Source organism: Eriocheir sinensis, chromosome 21 (assembly GCF_024679095.1).
Source record: "Eriocheir sinensis breed Jianghai 21 chromosome 21, ASM2467909v1, whole genome shotgun sequence".
Taxonomy (NCBI): Eukaryota; Metazoa; Arthropoda; class Malacostraca; order Decapoda; family Varunidae; genus Eriocheir; species Eriocheir sinensis.
Genome location: NC_066529.1, coordinates 12,472,806 through 12,493,188, shown reverse-complemented (window position 1 = coordinate 12,493,188; position 20,383 = coordinate 12,472,806). Strand labels below are relative to the sequence as shown.

Here is a 20,383-nt window from a genome sequence, read left to right as displayed (position 1 = left end):
CACAACATTATTATGGGTTCGAGACCTGCCCGGTGCCATGGGAGTGGAAAGGTGGGCTCTTTCCGACACCCTCAGCCCCGTTGTTGGGCCTCCTCCTTGAAATAATTGGGCATCTCTACCAGCCGTCTGGGTGGTTGCGCGGCATGCACCGCCTTCCTCCCTTGGGGTACATCCCCAACGAAATAACCCCCATCCAAAAAAAAAAAAAAATTCATTTCTTTGGTATTTCGTTGGGGATATACCCCAAGGGAGGAAGGCGGTGCATGCCGCGCAACCACCCAGACGGCTGGCAGAGAGATGCCCAATTATTTCAAGGAGGAGGCCCAACAACGGGGCTGAGGGTGTCGGAAAGAGCCCACCTTTCCTATTCCATGGCACCGGGCAGGTCTCGAACCCATACGCTCCAGCACAGCACACCACCGGAGCTCAAGGCGCAGACTACCACGGGACCACGGGAGCCCCCATTACTATTATTATTATTATTATTGTTGTTGTTGTTATTATTATTATCACTTATAATTATCATCATTATTATCGATGTTATTATTATTATACATATGGTATTATACATAACATAAGGTCCAGGGAGCCTCTGTATAAAGCTTTCGTAACCCATTGCCCAAACACCGACACGTTGTGGCGGAAGAGCGGGAGAGACATGTCGCTACTTTGCCTCCTGCAGGAACTGTACAAGTACTTGGTGAAGGGTGAGTGCTCCTGCCGCCTTGATTTAAAAAAAGACAAGACTCAGTGTGCCGCCTAGGTGCCTGGCGCGGCGTGTTGACGTGCTGCAGCAGCTCCTGGGCCAAGGATTAAACCTTGAGGAGCCCTACTCTGGGCCTTGCTGAGCTCATAGTTGTCCCTGGACTAAGACTCTTTGTGTCCTTTCAGTTAGGACAAGGGCGGGCAACTTTTTTTCGAAGGGAGGGCCAGATGAGACTTTAGGTAAGAGGCCGCGGGCCAGAGTGAGAAATGAGAACATCAAAGTAAAAAAAGGTGTAAATGGAAAACAGATCACTGAGACAGTTGGTGCTGCCTGCCATGAAGAAACATTTTAGTGTCCGACTCAGTGGATGAGATAGAGGTAGAGGTGGGTGCATACGCTTTAGCTGTGCCTGGCTGCGGTGCTCAACTCAGCTCCGTTAGGCCTTTGAGCCTGTGGTGAGTAAGAGCCAATAACCCCGGGACACGGGCCAATGTAAAATCCGAAATTCCCACAGTTACCTTTCCTGTGTTTCCCCAGGCACCCATTTATCAACCAGCCTGAAAGGGAGGATGAACACCTGGGTGAGCTGCATACCGACTGCCCGGGCCAGGATTTGAACCTGGGCCTGTGGAGTAGTAGCCAGGCACGCTGACCTCTAGACCATGGAGGCGGAGGTGGATGAGATAGACAACAGAATAATGTCATTTAGGTGCCTCTCTTCTTAATTCTCGGTCCAAGTTGGGAGCAAAGTTGAAAAGAGCTGCTCACAACAGTAGATGCAGCAAGGCAAGGAAAATATGCAAACTCAACATCAGATAACTCGGCACATCTAAACCTCAACCTTGAAGGCATTGATGTGTACATGCATATCTGTCAGGAGAATGTCTTTGCCTTGCAGCTTCACATTGAAGGAATTCAGTTGCGAAATGATCTCCATGAGTAGGGCCTGGCGAGCATGCCATTGCAGGCCAAAGTGATTGGGGACAGTGGCGTACCCAGAAAATTGAAAAGGGGGGGGCCAATATATATATATATATATATATATATATATATATATATATATATATATATATATATATATATATATATATATATATATATATATATATATATATATATATATATATATATATATATACATAATTTTTTTGCGTCCAGTATTATTGCAAGCGCAGGGATCCCATACAGCTTGAAGATTCGGGTTAGATCACTAGGGTAAATTTATTATTTTTTATACATACATGCATTGATACATACATATACATACATTGTACATTTTAGAAGTTTGTTTGGTAGGATATAAGTACAACATTAACCTAGGAGATTTAAATAATCTTAAAAGTATGTACTAATTTTGTTACTTGAGTGAACATTACTTTTAAAATCTTGTTCATTTCTGTAATTTGGACTGCAAACATTTACCCTCGAAACAACACTACTTACTTTAAAACTAAGTGTTCTGATAAAAAAAAGTAATATACTGGCAATGAAAAAAAATGTTATATTCATATAACATGTATAATCTTCGCTTATACAGGCTGCTTGCTGCTGTAATACATATTTTTACAAGATACATGGAAACTGGGTCAGGTATTTTATGAATATAAAATAAAAATTAACTAGATGAATTAGATTAGTTACTGTCAAGAACAATACATTGAAACTGGTTTACTCAAATTTATGCGTCTGTTCTTACGTGCAAATGCAGCTGACGGGCGGCTGATGATGGTAATGGTGATGATGAGTGTCGACGGCATGGCCTTTGCATCGGCGCCACCCAAACGGTATTTTCATTGGGGCCCGTGTGTGTGTGGCTGTGTTTATTGTGGGCCCAGGCTCCTCAATTTGCTAATTCTTGTTTTCCACATGTTTTGCAGGACTTCTTTCTTTTCTTCCATCTCTTCTTTTTGAAAAAGAAGAGATGGAAGAAAAGAAAGGGTCCCATGAAGCATGTGGAAAATCAGAATTGGCAAATTGAGAAGCCCAAACCCATAATAAACACAGCCACACACACACGGGCCCCAATAAAAATACCGTTCAGGTGGCGCTGATGCAAAGGCCACGCCGCCGGCACTCATCACCATCACCATCATCAGCCGCCCGTCAGCTGTTCGGGCCCAGCGTGCGGCTGGGGCCGTCTGCACACATGCGCTTCGCCACCCAGATGGGTGGCCAAGCGCAAGATGTCGACGGTTTTCAATTTTCCCATTAAGAATAATGGTTCAAAGTTTGCGATTTCAACGTTTGCGACCTGCAACGTCGACCTATTTATCGCAAACTTGGAGACGGTACTGTACCCATCAAATGTTGGGTCAAGATACAGATAAGCCTCTTAACCCGGCAGCGTCGGCGGACCCATTTTTGGGTTCCCGCGAGTCGGTCCGCTGAAATGGGTGACCCCGTTTGGGGCTCGGCTCAAAACGCCTAATTCAAGCTAATTGTAGGCAGTGGCGGCATAGAGCAACCCACCATGCATGCCCTGGGTCATTGTGGTGGGTTATTGATCTTGAGGTGGGCTTCTTTGTCATAGGTGGTGCTGTAAGGTCATGGCATAATGAATTAACTATCCATACAGTGATCACTTGTCAAATTCTCTAAAGTAGACAACAAGCGACTCTCAGCTAGATGCCACGTGTCACGAGACTGTTTATTTTGTAACAAACACCACCCAAAAAGAATGGAGTTTGAGTATAAGTAAATATTTTTAACGGCTTTATGGTTATGAGAGGAGTACTCTGATATACATTCCATGCTCTTTTCTTAGTCTCAAAATGCAGTGTAATGTTGCCGTTTCTCGGCCACTTCTCGGCCTTCCCATAACCGAAGCCCACGGGGTAAACCTCCTAATAGCAATATAGATTCAGAATGATTAGTTTAATAGAAAGGCTTTACATGACTCTGAATTTTAGTGACTAGATTATATTATATAGACCACAGTATGAAAGAATACTCTTATGATTGAGATTGATGAAAAACCTTCAAGCAAAGTTAAGCAAAATGCTTAAAATTGTAATACAATCTAGGGGTGAATTATTTTTCTTTTTTTCCCATTTTATTTCAGAGTAATTCTCGCAGTACCTCTGAAGAAGCTTGGGACACCTTGCTGCTTGTTCCACCTGACCTCAACCTTTGACTTCACCATGGACACCTCATGGGACACCCTTCCACTGAAACTTGTGGAGTCAGTGAAGCAAACAATCCAGGACTTGGGTTTCCAGAAAATGACACCAGTTCAGGCAGCCTGCATCCCACTGCTTCTTAACCACAAAGATGTGGCTGCTGAGGCTGTGACTGGTAGTGGAAAGACCTTAGCTTTTCTCATTCCTGTCATCCAGATATTGTTTCAGAGGGAAGTGCCCCTGAAAAAGCATGACATAGGTGCTCTTATTATCTCCCCAACACGTGAATTGGCAACACAAATCTATGAAGTATTGCAAAGTTTCTTGAAGCACCTACCGCAGTTCAGTTCCTTGCTAACTGTTGGAGGGTCTCATGTTGGGGAAGACCTGCAGACCTTCAAGGCAAAAGGCAGCCACATCCTTGTGGCCACCCCAGGCCGCTTGCAGGATCTCCTGGCACGCACTCCTGCAAATGGTCCAAGCCTGTCTGCTGGGGTGAAAGCACTTGAGGTTCTTATCCTTGATGAAGCTGATCGACTCCTTGACCTTGGGTTTTTCAACACTCTCAATACCATTTTTGCATATCTACCTAAACAGAGAAGGACTGGACTCTTCTCAGCAACTCAAACCTCCGATGTGATAAGTCTCATTCGGGCTGGACTGCGGAATCCAGTGCAGGTCAAAGTGAAGGAGAAGGAGGCTGTAGGGGATGAAAGGACTCCTGTGTCATTACTGAACTACTACATGGTGTGTGAAGAAGATAGAAAGTTCAGCACCCTTGTGACTCTTCTTAAGGAGAGGGAATATGAAAAGACCATGGTGTTTTTTGCTACTTGTGCCTGTGTTGAATACTTCACTGTTGTTCTGAGAGACTTATTAAAAAAGTCTCAGGTGTTGAGTATACATGGTAAAATGAAAGAAAAGAGATTCAAAATATTTGACAAGTTTAGGTCATTAAGCTCTGGGGTGTTGCTGTGCACGGATGTCATGTGTCGTGGTGTAGACATCCCAAGTGTGGATTGGGTGATACAGTTTGATCCTCCCTCAATTGCCTCATCCTTTGTCCACCGTTGTGGTCGAACAGCAAGAATAGGGAATGAAGGCTCAGCCATTGTGTTGCTTTTGCCATGTGAAACTGATTATGTTAAATTCATACAGATAAACCAAAAAGTCAACCTAGACACAATGGAGTGCCCTCCTAATGTTCCTGACCTTCTGCAGAAGATTAGAAAGTTGCAGCTTCATGACCGTCTCACAATGGATAAAGCCAACAGAGCGTTCGTGTCATTTGTGCAGTCATATGCAAAGCATGAGTGCAATGTTATCCTTAGTGTTAAGAACTTAAATTTTGGTAAAATGGCAACTAGTTTTGGTTTACTGAAACTGCCCAAAATGCCAGAACTGAAAGGTATGAAAATTACAGACTTTGTTCCAGTCAGAATGGATTACAACAGCATTGCCTACCAAGACAAACAAAAAGAAAAAAGTAGACTGCAGAAACTGAAGACATATAAAGAAACAGGGTCATGGCCAGGCATGAAGCAGTACAACCCCCAACAAGAGGCTTGGTCACAGGCAAAGGAAAAGAAGGCAAAGAGAAAGAAGAAACATGAAAAAAAGAGAAAAGGACATGAGTTTACCCAAGATGATTTGGATGACCTTGAGGAAGACTTTAAAATGGTTAAGAAACTGAAGAAAGGCAAGATGAAAAACAAGGACTTTGATAAACACTTTGGGTGTGAAGTTGATGAAGAAAACGAGGCTGAGAATCAAAAGACATCATAGAGTATTGTATAATCCACCCCACCCTTTTTTATTCCAAACAATTTTTTGGACATCATATTTCAAGTGTTGGATTAGCTTATACATTTTTTTTTTTATTTTTTTTTTATGTGAAGAATATAACTTGGACAAGAAAAGCAATCCCTTTGTTGCTCTCATACTGTTATTGTGTCTAACTGAATTTACAGTACCATATTTATTATATTTACCATCACTGTTACTTTGGGCTGTTTGTTGTATAGTGTAATGTATGCAGCTCAGGAGGCATTAGTTCAGCTCCACTTATGTGAAACTAATTTGAATCTTAGTGAAATTCTCATATCTCAAATCTAGCTTTCTTAGTATCACATAATGAAATGATTACCCGTTATTTCTCCTGTGAATTGATTTTTTTTTATAATAATACACGTTAAACATGTGAATATTTTTATTAGCATTTCAGAACAGACCTTTCATTTCTTATTTACACTGCTGAGAAAAGGTGTGTACTGTACCTTATGTTGTTGATTTTCTAGTATCTGTTGTCTATCATTGTTGTTAGCAAACCTGACAGTCTAGTCAAGATATGGATGATTGTTTGCTCAGCTTAGGACATACTGCTGTTAGGTTAGTAAATAATTTTTGTGGTAACTTGAAAGCAAAAGATGAACCACAGAAAGATAAAAAAAATAGAGGCCATGGTCCTAATGTTATGCATGTTTTTGGTACCAGTAGATTCTATCATCAGTGCAAAGTGACAGGATGGGTCATTAATTTTTCTTGCACTGATTACCATATTAGATACTGCACAGACAAGTGATAAACGATATTGATGATTATATTTTACATAATACATACCATAATACACAAATTTAGTATTTTTTTTATTTTTTAAGCAAAGTTTGGTTATCAGTATATGGTAACTGAATGTTTCCAGTATGCAATGCAAAAATGTCATAGCTATTGGTGCCCCATAAAGTGGAAGATTGATGTGCTGTGCTCTTCCCCCAGGCCAGTCACCTGGAGGGGCCTATGTGGATCGGCTGCCCTTCAATCTCCATCACAAGTTCAACTCATCCACTATACAGGGCCGAGCCAATGTAAGTCGTCACTGAACTCCACATATATAGTTAGATAGATAGAGAAGCAGAAGAGAGCAAATAACCATTTAGTTGTAGCTTATGAGAACTGTTTACATTGCTGTAAAAAAATAAGAGTGCACCAAGACTGGATTATGACAGTATTTAGTTAACAGAACCCAAAACCCTTGCTGCAGTGATATTTTGCATTGCCTCGTTGTGTTGCCAGAGTTGTGATGGTATTATTTATTTAAAAGATACCAATAGCTTATGCTAATGCACTTCCAAAAGTTGGTTTGTGCAATAACAGAAGAAGGAGTGGAGTCTTCCCTGCATCCTGTGTGCTGCTTGGCTCTAATTTCTTCATAAAAATTCTCACAGAAACCTTGAGATTATGCATCCAGAACTTTAACTCTTTCAATATGTGACGCAGATGCCGGCATTACAGTATGGAAAGGGTTAAGAGGAAATGGAAGAGGATTAATCCTCTTCTAAACCACTTAATCCTCTTCCATTTCCTCTTATTCCTCTTCTAAACCTCTTAAGAGGAAATGGAAAAGGATTAAGAGCTTTAGAAGAGGATTAATCCTCTTCCATTTCCTCTTAACCCTTTCCATACTGTGACACCAACGTCTGCATCACTGTATTGAAAGGGTTAAATAAGATTGTGAAGGTGAAAGGCAAGCCTGACTACCACATAGTAAGTAAGAAGTGCAGTTGTATCAACAAATAAACACAACAAGGTGCAGTGGATAGGGTTCTGACTTCATACAAGATAGTGACAAAGTAACAATTTGGCTTGTGGGTTGGCTCGATGTCCTTCTTTCTCTGTGCAAAACTTAAAATTTTGTGCAAGGCAAATTGTGGAATACTCTGGGGTTGCCACAACAGCTGGAGTAGGTAGGAAGACACCTACCGAACGAGCGCAAGCCACTCCCGGTGAGGTATATATGGGAGGTGAGAAGGGTGCTGAAGCCCTCCAAAGACCCTTCCCATATCCTCACTAACCGTTTCCCTATTGTCTCACCAACACCGGAGAGTAGTTCAGCATGCTCTCTAAAGACAGATCCTCTCTCTATCCACACCACACTACATTCACACAACATATACACCTTTTCCCAAAATTCAAATTTCAAAATGGCACACCTATATCATGCCTCGGAATCCCTGCCTGGGGGGGGACCACAAATTCCCCCAGGGAGGACTCCCCTTCTGGCTGCCGACCCGAGAGGTGTCTTGATAACTCCTCGAACCTCTTTCTTCTTAATTTCTGCAACATTCGAGGTCTTCGTTCTAATTTTCATTCTGTGGAACACCATCTCTCTTCCTCTAAACCCCACCTTCTCTTCCTCACCGAAACACAGGTTTCTGAGGCTACTGACAGCAATCTCTACTCTGTTCCCTCCTACTATCTCTATCCTAAATTTCAATCCGAAGCTGGATGTTGCGCCTACGTGCGCAACGACATCACTTGCTCTCGTGCCCACAACCTTGATTCTTCAGAATTTTCCCTTATCTGGCTAAGACTTCATTGTCATTCTATTACTAAATACATCTGTGCTGTGTACCTCTCACCTAACTCTACTAACTATGTAAAATTCTTTGACTATTTGAACTCTAAAGTGGAGCACATCTTGACCCACTCTCCCTTCGCTGAAATCTCCATCCTAGGAGATTTCAATGTTCTCCACCAGCTTTGGCTTTCATCCTCTTTTACTGACCAGCCTGGTGCACAAGCCTACAACTTTGCTATCCTCAACGATCTAGAGCAGTTGATCCAGCACCCTACATGTATTCCTGACCATCTTGGAGACAGACCCAACATTCTAGACCTCTTCCTTACCTCAAACCCTTCTGCTTATTCTGTCAAACTGTTCTCTCCATTGGGCTCCTCCGATCACAATCTTATTTCTGTATCCTGTCCTATCACTCCTGTACACCCTCTGGACCCACCGAAGAGGCGATGCTTCTGGCATTTTGTTTCAGCTAGGTGGGACGACCTGAGGATGTACTTTTCCGATTTCCCGTGGAATGATTATTGCTTCCAGGATAGAGACCCCTCTGTGTGTGCTCAGCACATCACAGAGGTGATTGTCTCTGGAATGGAGGCATACATTCCACGTACTTTCTCTGCTCCTCACGCTAAAAAGCCTTGGTTTAATCACGCTTGTTCTCGTGCTGTCAATGATAGAGAGGCAGCTCGCAAAAGGTACCAGAGCCTTCAAACTAATGCTAACTATGAACTTTACATTTCTGCCCGGAATCGTGCCAAATCTATTCTCCGACTAACCAAAAACTCTTTCATTAATAGAAAATGCCAAAACCTTGCTTTCTCTAACTCTTCCTGTGACTTCTGGCATCTAGCCAAAAACATCTCCTCCAACTTCACTTCTTCATCTTTCCCTCCACTCCTCAGTCCTGACGGCAACACTGGCGTCTCATCTATCTCTAAGGCTCAACTCTTCTCTCAAACTTTTTCTAAAAACTCCACTCTGGACGATTCTGGGCATATTCCTCCCACTCATCCCCCCTCTGACTCTTTTATGCCTGTTATAAAGATTCTTCAAAATGATGTTTTCTATGCCCTCTGGCCTCAATCCTCAGAAGGCTTATGGACCTGATGGAGTGCCTCCTATTGTCCTTAAAAACTGTGCCTATGTGCTGTCACCCTGCCTGGTCAAACTCTTTCGCCTCTGCTTGTCAACATCTACCTTTCCTCCTTCATACAGCCTGTGCCTAAGAAGGGTGACCGCTCCAATCCCTCAAACTACCATCCTATAGCTTTACATTCTTGTCTATCTAAAGCTTTTGAATCAATCCTTAACCGGAAGATTCAAAAGCACCTTTCCACTTCTGACCTTCTATCTGATTGCCAGTATGGGTTCCGCAAGGGGCGTTCTACTGGTGATCTCCTTGCCTTCCTAACTGACTCTTGGTCATCCTCTCTTAGCCGTTTCGGTGAAACCTTTGCTATTGCGCTGGACATATCAAAAGCTTTTGATAGGGTCTGGCACAAATCTTTGCTTTCCAAACTACCCTCCTTCTCTCTGTACCTTTATCTCCAGTTTCCTTTCTGACCGTTCTATTTCCGCTGTGGTAGACGGTCACTGTTCTTCCCCTAAACCTATTAACAGTGGTGTCCCACAGGGTTCTGTCTTATCTTCCACTCTCTTTCTGTTGCTCTTTGATGATCTTTCCAAAACGAACTGTCCTATCCATTCTTACGCCGATGACTCCACTCTGCATTACTCAACTTCTTTTAATAGAAGACCCACCCTACAGGAACTTAACGATTCAAGGCTGGAGGGAACAGAACGCTTTGCCCCTGACCTTACTATTATTTCCGATTGGGGCAAGAGGAACCTGGTGTCCTTCAACGCCTCAAAAACACAGTTTCTCCACCTATCCACTTGACACAATCTTTCAAACAACTATCCCCTATTCTTTGACAACACTCAGCTATCACCTTCCTCAACACTAAACATCCTCGGTCTATCCTTAACTCAAAATCTCAACTGGAAACTTCATATCTCATCTCTTACTTAATCAGCTTCCTCAAGGCTGGGCGTTCTGTACCGTCTCCGCCAGTTCTTCTCCCCCGCACAGTTGCTATCCATTTACAGGGGCCTCGTCCGCCCTCGTATGGAGTATGCATCTCATGTGTAGGGGGGGTCCACTCACACAGCTCTCCTTGACAGAGTGGAGTCAAAGGCTCTTCGTCTCATCAGCTCTCCTCCTCATACTGATGGTCTTCTACCTCTCAAATTCCGCCGCCATGTTGCCTCTCTTTCTATCTTCTATCGATACTTTCATGCTGGCTGCCCTTCTGAACTTGCTAACTGCATGCCTCCCCCCCTCCTGCGGCCCCGCTGCACACGACTTTCTACTCATGCTCATCCCTATACTGTCCAAACCCCTTATGCAAGAGTCAACCAACATCTTCACTCTTTCATCCCTCACGCTGGTAAACTCTGGAACAATCTTCCGTCATCTGTATTTCCTCCTGCCTACGACTTGAACTCTTTCAAGAGGAGGGTATCAGGACACCTCTCCTCCCGAAACTGACCTATCTTTTTGGACACTACTTTGACCTCTGTTCGGGAGCAGTGAGTAGCGGGCTTTTTTTTCTTTCTCTGTGCCCTTGAACTGTCTCCTTGGATGTATAAAAAAAAAATAAAAAAAAAAAGAGAGAGAGAGAGAGAGAGAGAGATATTTGCAAATCAAGATATCACAAATCTTGGTGTACAAGTGTACATACACAAGGAAAGCATTTTTCCTCTTTTTCATTAGTGTGTAAATTTCCCATCTCATCATGATATCAATGTTTTGTTCCCTACTTCAGGTTGCTAAGGCAACTATGGCACTGGTGATGGTAGCCTCACTGGGGGCATACATGGTGGGGCCCTCTGCAGTGAAGGCTCTCTCCGAAGGGGCTGCTACCACCAGCACTACTATCACCTCCCCGCCCAAGAAGGAACCCCAACCAGTCACTGCCAGCAAATCCAGCTAAAGGGAACAAATCATTGGCTTCTGATGGACAGCAAGAATAGATAAAGGAAGATGAGTGCAAGCTTGTCTGTTTATTTATGTATGTAGATATTTACAATTGCAGCTGTCACTAAAAGTTCTTTTATGTACCGCTTTGTTTACAATGACATAATACTCTTGATTGAAGCAGGTGGTTGTATAGGTGGTGATGTGTATCTTTTTTAGATTGACACACACACTCACACACACACACATACACACACACACACCTCACTTTCTGCACAAGTTTCTGGATAATAAGCGTTATGGAGACGGGACAGCACGAGCCTAGTACGGCTCTTTTCCTGTATTTCACAACTAGGTAAATACACAAGACTAGATTAGATGAACTGGGCTTACCAACACTGGAAGAAAGAAGAGAAAGAGGAGACCTGATAGCGTTGTACAGGAATATGAGTGGAATGGAAGTGTTGGATAGAAATTATTTAATCGAGATGGAAGGGAGGAGGCAACTAAGAAGACACAGTAAGAAATTGAGAAAGGGGACTTGTTTGAAAGACCTAAAGAAGTTGAGTTTTCCATACAGGAATGTGGAGACATGGAATCGACTTAGCAAAGACATCATTGAAGTAGGCAGTGTCCATAAAAGGAAGGAAAAGCTAAACAAATATAGATTGGGAGACAGGACTGACCGAGCTTGAGCTCAGGCCCTGTATACTACAAATAGGTACTGTAAATAAACACACACAACATGAAAGGGAGCTGAGAAAGACAAGTTGCTTGAAAGATGTAAAGAATTATAGCTTCCCCAATAGATGCATCGACCAGTGGAACAACCTAGACAAAGATGTTGCTCAATCCAGAAACATAACGGGTTTAAAGAGAAGTTTGACCAATTGAGACTCCAAGACGGGACTACACGAGCATAGCTCGCTTCCTGTATATCACAACTAGGTAAATACACACACACACAGTCATATTTGAATAAGCTCAACAAAGCATAGGAATACTGCATACCTCAATCATGGGAGGCATCTTTTTAATATGTAATGAAAGGTGTAGAACTAAAACAGGTGGCTGGAGTCATTGCATTTAATGCTACCAGGTCTTTCTTCATGTTCAACATTGCTTCGCTTGTCATCAGGGAAAGGCTCCGTACACTCAGAATATTCATAGTGTAAGGCAACAAATAAATGTATATAGTTATACTATGACTGCTTGTTTTCCTGTGAACACCTGAAAGAGGGAGGAACACTTTCCTACCTATATGTATTTTTACAGAATTGAGTTAAACTCCAAGTGTCTCATCTTTGAAAGCTATTTTATCATAGTGTGTATATGTGAACACAGTGCCTCAGTGATGTATTGGTTAGCATGCCTAGCTACAAATCTGCAGGTCCAGTTCAATCCTGACTTGGACAGCTGTTTGCAGTCCACCAAACTCTTCATACTCCCATTTGGTCTGGTCAGTCAGTGGGTACCTTTGGGGAAGTGGGGGAGGTAAACTGTGGCACCCTACATGTCACACTGATCCTTTTTCCCAGAGTAATGGGTTCTTCCATCACTTACCCAAGGGTTAATGTGACATAGATGAGCATCTTGAAAAGAGATAAACAGAGGTTGAGTAGTGACATCTCACCAGTAAGCACTCATGAACATTTGCAGTTGACTTTCTTGACATGCTTAATTTCTTCTGGGGGACTTTATTATGTTGTAGATGCAGATCATACTGGAGCTAAGGAATACTAGGATGAGGAAGGAGAAGGCTGTGGCATAGGCAGCCATCTCCCCTCCAGACAAATTGGTAGTGTTTGGAAGTCTCCAGTCCCACCACTCTGCACCGCCCATGATGTCCAGACCTGTTGATAATGAGGCAAGGAGGAAAGGACACATAAAGAGAATGTTGCCATAGGAAACTGTGTAATGAACTGGACATGTAAAAGAAATATGTATTTAGATTGGGTAGTTAGCCTTACCTTATCCTAATGCTTTGACAGTGGTAGCAGAGTAAGGAGCAATGGCATGGAGAGCATATATTATTGCAGATGGCAATAAATGACAAATCACATTCCATTTCCATCCCTTTTTACTTTCCCTGCTGAACTCAAGCAAGTGTGGGTGGGGGTGGGTGTGGGTGTAATTCGTCGTGGTCTGATCATGCTCTGAACTTACGATCCCCAACCAGTAACTTCCCTGAATGAGCTTTGGAGTTCAAAAGTGATGGATCTTTGGGAATGGCTGGAACCTCACATCTGGGAGGCAGGACACAACACCACACTGGCACCTGGTACCCATTCACTGCTGAGTGGACAGGAGGCATAAATTGAAAGAGACTGCTCATCCATCTCCAACTTGCCCAGGAGTCAAACCCAGGGCCTCTTTGTTGTGAAACAAGCGTGCCAACCACTACACTATAGTGTGTGTGTATTTACCTAGTTGTAGTTTCACAGGGCCTGGGCTTACGCTCGTGTGGTCCTGTCTCCATATCTGTATTTGTCCAACTTTTCCTTAAAGTTGTGCAGACTCTTCGCTGATACTACATCCTCATTTAGTCTGTTCCAAACCTCTATATTTTTTTTGCAGGAGGCTATATTTCTTTGTCTCTCAGGCATCTTCCTTTCCTCAACTTTTTACTGTGCCCACGCTCATGTCTTCGACTTGTATAAAAAGGATGCCCGTACACCAAGGCAATTTTAGTAATTCTTTTTTGCTCGTAAATCAAAACACTCATAAAGTAAGGCACTCATAAACCGAGGTATTACTGTAGTAGTACATTACATAAATGAGCAACAGAGAACAGAGCCAAAACTTCTAGTGTCAAGCCAGTATTTTATGATGCAGGAGAGAGACTGCTTCAAGCCTCTGTCCAATCAGCAACAAGCTTACTAAAGCAGCCAAGGATCCAATTGCATGTTCCAATTTAACAAACTGTAGATCATGAGTGCATCCAGTTTCTTGCTTCTCGCTGGACTGGTCCGATCATTTTCAATAAAATATGCCAAATATGGTGGGGAATATGTGTTCTTTTGAATAGGCTGTTTCACTGTTTTAAGTTACAGTTACATTTGTAGTTGCATATGCAGCACAGTTTTAGTCAATATGGTGGTGCTTACTGTACAAGTTTCAGCTGAGTTGCAGTTGCACTTGTGACAAAAAGATGTTCTGTATACCCCCCTTTGCCTACCATAACAAGAAATAGCTTGAAAATACAGACGCCATGAGAGACATGTCGGTACAGTCAAACCTCGGTTTTCGTATGCCCTAGTTTTCATACGATTCGGTTTTCGACTGACTTTTTTCGTCAAAATTTTGTCACAGTTTTCGTACATCTGTTCAGTTTTCGTACAGTTTAAAATGGTGCATACCTAACTCGGCCACCTCCCCGCGTGACTCGGCCACTCATTTCCCGGAATCGAGCACCCACTCAAAGCATCCCATGCGTTCGTGACTCACAGCCGTATGCTCGTCTCCCAACATGATCGTCAAGGGTAAACTTAGCATTTCCAAGGTACCTCCAGATCTCCCTTGAACCTTTCCCTTGGGACATAATTAGGAATTATATCGTCATTTATGCCCGATGAAGTGCTAGTATATTCTCATTGGTGTAAAATACGTGAATTTCAGTCCACCGTGACCCGAATACGTGGAAAAAGTTATAGATACAAACATGTTTATAAGACTTTGGTGTTCAAGCGAATTAACATCGTGATGTTATTTTGCAAGGTGTCATGTTTATTGACAGCATAAAATATGTTCTATAAAGTGAAACGTATGAGTGAGAATTATGTCATCAGAATAAGAAGTACATTTTGTTTATTTATAAGTGGAAGTAGAAGAACTGTGAAATATTCAATTGCTCAAGCTATACACTGTTTACATAGAGGAAGCGGCAACACAGTGTTCCAACAATGTCGTCAGCTGAACCGTGGACTCGACTGTTTTCCCATCCATATTTCGTACTTGAGGCAAGTACTACATCAATAATCATCTCCTGTGCTGGGCAGAAAGGTTTATATAGGGAAGTTACTCAGATTTCTTGCCTACAAAGGACTGAGGATACTTACATGTTCACGGGCAAATTCATTAGTCATTTATATTTATTTCTCATTGTTTTTTGTATGTAAAACTTTAGTTATTCTCTATAAAATGTATTTTTTGTTAATATTTTTGGGTGTCTGGAATGGATTAATTGGATTTACAATATTGCTTATGGGAAATATTGCTTCAGTTTTCGTTCATTTGGTTTTCGTCAGACTTTTTCGAATGAATTAATCATGAAAACCGAGGTTCCACTGTATTATAAACAACCCACCTGTCGTGGAAGGGGGGTTGCTCGCGACGGGGTGACAAGGACACTGGCTACTGCAACGCGTCTCCAGAGGCTCTATCAATCCCATTACTGCTGAGGCCTCATCAGCTTGACCAACCTGTTGGGACATACCACACCTGTCATAAAGCCTTCTCAGTGCAGCACATGCTTGGTGTGTGGGAGAGTCATTTATCCCCAAAACACCACGTGTAAAGCAAGATGGAGAAATCCTAGGAGTGTGGCAGCTGCATGTGTGCAACTGTTATAATATCTGAAGTAGAAGTAGCTTATCTGAACCAACCTCAGACTTATTCTAAAGGTAGTGTTATGGCCCATTTGATCTAAAGATTGAGGTCCAGCTTGGTTATGTTGTGCTAAAATACAGCAAAAAAGTGGAAATTGGTTCATTCCTGCAAAAGAAGCATATGTGATTGTTTATTCAAGTTGGATGAAATCCTTTGACGTCTTTCATTATGAGACTGACCTGTGTTAGGTTCCCATCTTTAAGAAGCTTGATTCTGTACCGAGGCATGTCCTCATTCCCAGGCTCCAAACCTGCCTGGAGCAGTTCAGGAAAGGCTGTTTTGGCCACTTCTTGCAAGGAAGCAGTCGTCAGCAACTCGCGCCACACAGAGGCCTCCAGAGCTTTTAGCGCTGGGCAGAAGCCTTCTTGCTCCTGACAATGGGTTGTCTTTGCTTTGCGCAATGCCTCAACATACATGAGGACGGCAGCGATGGCAGCCGGGGCAGCGGCATCATATCCGAAGTAGCCGCTGCAGGTGGCACAGTCAGATACTGCAGCGAGGTAACGACGCCGGAGAGAATCAGTCTCACCCATGTCTCGCTCAAGGAACAGCTGGAACTCAGACAAGACTGGAGCCATGCGCTGAAGGAGTAGTGTTGGGGTGTCTACCTTGGCCAGCTCCACCTGGGGTACAGGACCACCCGTCTCAACAAGGACGAGAACCTCAGCAGGGCCCCCGTCTTGACCCAGAACCTGGGCCAGGCGCTGCACCCTGTGTCGGGTTCCCAGGATAACGATGGTGCCTGGACCAGGCCGCAGCAAGGCGGCCATGCGGGTACTGTCATCCTCCTTAAGCACTGTATCCACACATACATACACATACTCGGCTGCCATCACAAAGTACTCGCTTAGCGTCTTGCCCTCCGGATCAGCTGTGTGCACCACACTTACCGCCTGCACACCTGCACCAATCAGCATTTGCGCCACTGCCTGCAATGAAACCTTTATTGTGTTGATTCTTTCATGAGATGTGATGGCTACCTTTTATAACTAATCATGTATGTTGCTATCTTGAAATTACTTATTGTTGTGCGTCATCAGCCTTGGTCAGGGGCAAGCAGCTGTGGCAGGCCACCTCACTTAGTACACTACCACTTTTGCTAGACTACCTCCATTTTATCCCACAAGGGGGAGGAGGTACAGGACTTCTCATATTTACTCATCATGCCACACTCAACAGACTTTGTCAGTACATTCACAGAAAGTTCCTCAGTGAACAGAAATCAAGGCATACAAAGCCATGGATGCAACTTGAGTACTTGCACCTACTTTCATTGAGCGGTAAGGGGCTGGGGACACCAAATCAATTGGGCCATCGCCAGTGGTAGAACGTGGGCCGTATGCCACCACGGGGGTGCCCAGGGTGTGCATGGCTCTGCTTACTGCAGACGCCGAGTGTGTGTCACCAGGGCCTGTCATGGTCGAGGAAATAAAGATTAATTTACTGTGGAAAGGGGCAAAGTAATAGGACAAAGGCAGTTAGTGGTTGTAGAAATAGTAGTAGTAGTAGTAGTACTAGTAGTATAGTGGTAGAAAAGTAATATTAGTAGCAGTAGTAGTAGTGGTGGTGGTGGTGGTGGTGGTGAACTCACCCAAGTAGCCAAGAGTGAAGACTGGCTGGGGACACGTGAAAGCATCTGCTGCCCAAGCTTGCACTGCCGCCTTCACACTCTGTCCCTCTAAGCCACAGGTGTCTGCCATGCGAAGCCCTGCAAGAGATGAGTGACCTGAGATTTTTCCTTGTCACTACTAGATAAGAGCTACCTAGTTGATATACTCAGGAGAAATATTTTCCACAACACGCCTAGGATTCTGATCTGAGCCCTCATAAGGCTTGTAGTCCTGATGGATTATCTTTCAAATTACTGTTCTATAGCTATGTTTTCTTGTCTTTCAAAATCATTTAAAAAAAGTTTTCTCAAGAACCTATCAATCTCTGCCTTCTCTCTGATCACCAGTAGAAATTTTGCAAGGTGTATCTACTGGTGATCTTGCTTTCCTAACTGATTCCTGGTCATCCTCTCCTAGCTATTTCAGTGAAACATTTGCTGTTGCCTTAGATAACTCGAAGCTTTTGACAGAATCTGGCACGAGTCTTTGTTTTGTAAACTACCCTCCTGGCAGTAGTCTCCAGCTTCCTTTCATCCCCTCCACGGTAAAGTGGTTAGCATGCCTAGCTACAAATCTGCAGGCCTGGATTCAAATCCTGGCCCAGGCAATCAGCTGGATGCCACAGAGTGCTTAGACTCTGACCTTAGTATCATTTCTGAATGTGGCAGAAGGAACTTTGTGTCTTTTAATGCATCAAAACTCAGTTTCATTACTTGACAACTCGACACAAATCTTCCAGACATCTATCCCCAATTTTTCAATAACAATCAGCTGTCCCCTTCTACACTATGCGGTCCACCCTTAATTAAAAATCTCACCAGAAATCTTCATATCTCATATCTTGCTAAATCCGCTTCTTTGAGGTTAGGCATTCTACACTGTGTATTTTCCCCCCTCATAGATGCTATCCATGTACAAGGACCTTGTTTGTCCTCATATGGAGTATGCTTCCCTTTGTGTGTGTGTGTGTGGGGGGGGAGGGGGTCCAAAACACAGCCTATTTGGATAGAGTAGGCTCAAAGCATTTTTGCCACGTCAACTCACCTCTCACTAACTTTTCTACCTCTTGAAATCCGCTGCAGTGTTTCATCTCTTTCTATCCTTTACCGCCATTTTCATGCTAACTGCTCCCTTAATTAAACTTGCTTGCATACCTCCACCCCTCCTGCGGCCTCGTTACACAAGTCTTTTCCACTTGAGCTCATCCCTATAATGCCCACATCCCTTATGCAAGAGTTTACCAGCATCTTCATTCTTTCCTCCCTTTCGCAGACAAACTCTGGAACAGCCTTCCTTCGCCTGCAGTTCCTCGTTCCTACGACCTAAAAACCTTCAATAAAGGAGTATCAAGACTTTTTGGGGGGAGCAGCGACAAGACATTTTTTTTCTAAATCGTTGGAAAATGCTTTTGTCTTGCAGTTGACAAGTTATTATAGCTGAAGATGATGATGCATGTAAGAGGGGGTTGGGAGGGAGGGCAGGGGGACACGCTAACGCTCACCCAGCCGGACGCCGGGCACGAGACCCAAAAAGTTGACCTTCTCCACCGCCAGCTTCGTCGCCTCCATGATTTGGACAGATGTCAGGTCCAGCTGTGGGGCGTGACGCGCGTTAGGAGTATTAACATTATTTTTTATCATGTACATTGTTATTTTTATTATTCTTACCATAGTTATTGTTTTCGGTTGGTAGCAGTGGTAGTGGTAAATATGATGAGAGTAAAAGTAGTAGCGGTAGTAATATTAGTAGTTTTAGAGATTGATTGATTGATAGTTTATTGTTGCAAGTAAACAACAAAGGAGAAGGGAGGAGCATGCCATCCCAACCCCCAGGCAGTACAGAGTGTGATCATACAACTAAGGATACATGTGGATGGTGGTGGTGGCAGTAGTAGTAATAAATAGTAGTTGTGGTGATGGTGGTGGTAGTAGTAGATGCAGAAGTAGTAGTAGTTGTGTTGGTGATGGTGTAGTAGCAGCAATAGTAGTAAATATAAAAAGTAGAACCTCTGAGGGGTGGTAACACTGGTCAGGCGTCAAGTCTCACCTGGTCGCACTTGGGCCCGTTGTGAAGAGGCAGGAGGAGGGTGATGGCTGCGTCCCCTTCCACAGTCTCCACCGCGCCCTCCGCCGCTGCCACGCATTCCCCCGACGCCCAGCCCACGCCCGCGGCACACACCCACGCCCACACCGCCACCGCAAGCATCTGAAAAGGCACGCATAGGTACTTCTTCCGACTAGACCAGTGGTATTCATTGCGCGGCTCGCGAGCCGCTGGGGCGGCGGCAATGACAATTTCACGGCTCTCGAAAAATAATATATTTAATATAAAACAAATATAAAATAAAAAAATATTAATAAATAATCAAGAAAGATATATATATTATTTTGGTGAGATGGAAGACAAAGTCACAGTAATACATAACATTCTAACATCCTGCCCTAGTACAGAAATCATACGACGTATACTACGGGAACCGGGAAACACTGACGTCTACGTAGTTCTAGGCCGCGCGGGCCGCGTGAAATAATACGGGAAACGAAACATACACGTTAGCTCTGAGCCGCGTGTCGCGTGCTCTCCCGCTCGTCGGTGGTCTCCGAAATCACAACTATTAATAACAAGAATATTACCATTTTTCTCATTTATTATCATTTACTATATTGCACTTACTTAATTTAATTAGTTGAGTTACGCTAACTTGTGGTAGTGCTGCACTGCGGCTCTCAATGTGTTTCACCAAATAGCAAAGTCTTGCAAAATTGTGAAATGCAAAGGACTAGACTCTATTTTCATTGTTATTGTGTGTGTGTGTGTGTGTGTGTTATTTGTGTTTCTTTTAAGGATCTTTGTGTCATTGCTTGTGTGGTGCCTACTTTCAAGATGGCGTCCGTGAAGGGGTGACTAAAGAGAACCATGGTACGCGTTCCCGGCAGGAAGTGATGTTCAGGAGCGACTTCACTTTGTCTCCTTATTTCCTGCTTCGTTTAGGTTATGGAAAATATG

General features: G+C 43.4%; 3 protein-coding genes across 9 annotated transcripts in view; 2 read left to right on the top strand and 1 right to left on the bottom strand.

Annotated features, from left to right (window-relative positions):
* Positions 1–565: 565 nt before the first annotated feature.
* On the top strand, positions 566–12,367 carry LOC127001690 (ATP-dependent RNA helicase DDX55-like). 4 transcript variants are annotated; one of them, XM_050866715.1, is made up of 3 exons: positions 568–707; positions 6,598–6,686; positions 11,008–12,367. In XM_050866715.1, the coding sequence occupies exons 1-3, from the start codon at positions 659–661 to the stop codon at positions 11,173–11,175; spliced, it is 306 nt and encodes a 101-aa protein (XP_050722672.1). In that variant the 5' UTR covers positions 568–658; the 3' UTR covers positions 11,176–12,367. The 4 variants fall into 4 exon arrangements, 3 of the variants coding, with proteins under 3 accessions (XP_050722670.1, XP_050722672.1, XP_050722671.1); XR_007755403.1 differs by lacking the exon at positions 568–707 and adding an exon at positions 754–945; XM_050866713.1 differs by lacking the exons at positions 6,598–6,686; positions 11,008–12,367 and adding an exon at positions 3,768–6,025 and having other exon boundaries at positions 566–707.
* LOC127001691 (uncharacterized) overlaps positions 11,233–20,383 on the bottom strand; it is a 12,032-nt gene continuing 2,881 nt past the window's right edge. For 2 of the 3 annotated variants that reach the window (XM_050866717.1, XM_050866716.1), the window contains exons 2-8: positions 19,424–19,582; positions 18,879–18,969; positions 17,359–17,475; positions 17,036–17,178; positions 15,947–16,696; positions 15,466–15,580; positions 11,233–13,012 (exon numbers count right to left, since the gene is read on the bottom strand). In XM_050866717.1, the coding sequence (XP_050722674.1) occupies positions 12,837–13,012; positions 15,466–15,580; positions 15,947–16,696; positions 17,036–17,178; positions 17,359–17,475; positions 18,879–18,969; positions 19,424–19,582 (1,551 nt within the window). In that variant the 3' untranslated portion in view covers positions 11,233–12,836. The remainder of the gene's footprint in view (positions 13,013–15,465; positions 15,581–15,946; positions 16,697–17,035; positions 17,179–17,358; positions 17,476–18,878; positions 18,970–19,423; positions 19,583–20,383) is intronic. The other variant, XM_050866718.1, reaches the window with a different exon arrangement.
* Positions 19,452–20,383, top strand: part of LOC127001689 (uncharacterized) — a 14,728-nt gene continuing 13,796 nt past the window's right edge. Inside the window, exon 1 of one of the 2 annotated variants that reach the window (XM_050866711.1) lies at positions 19,452–19,590. The gene's annotated coding sequence lies outside the window, so the exon portion shown is untranslated. Of the gene's footprint in view, positions 19,601–20,383 lie in introns of both variants that reach the window. The other variant, XM_050866710.1, reaches the window with a different exon arrangement.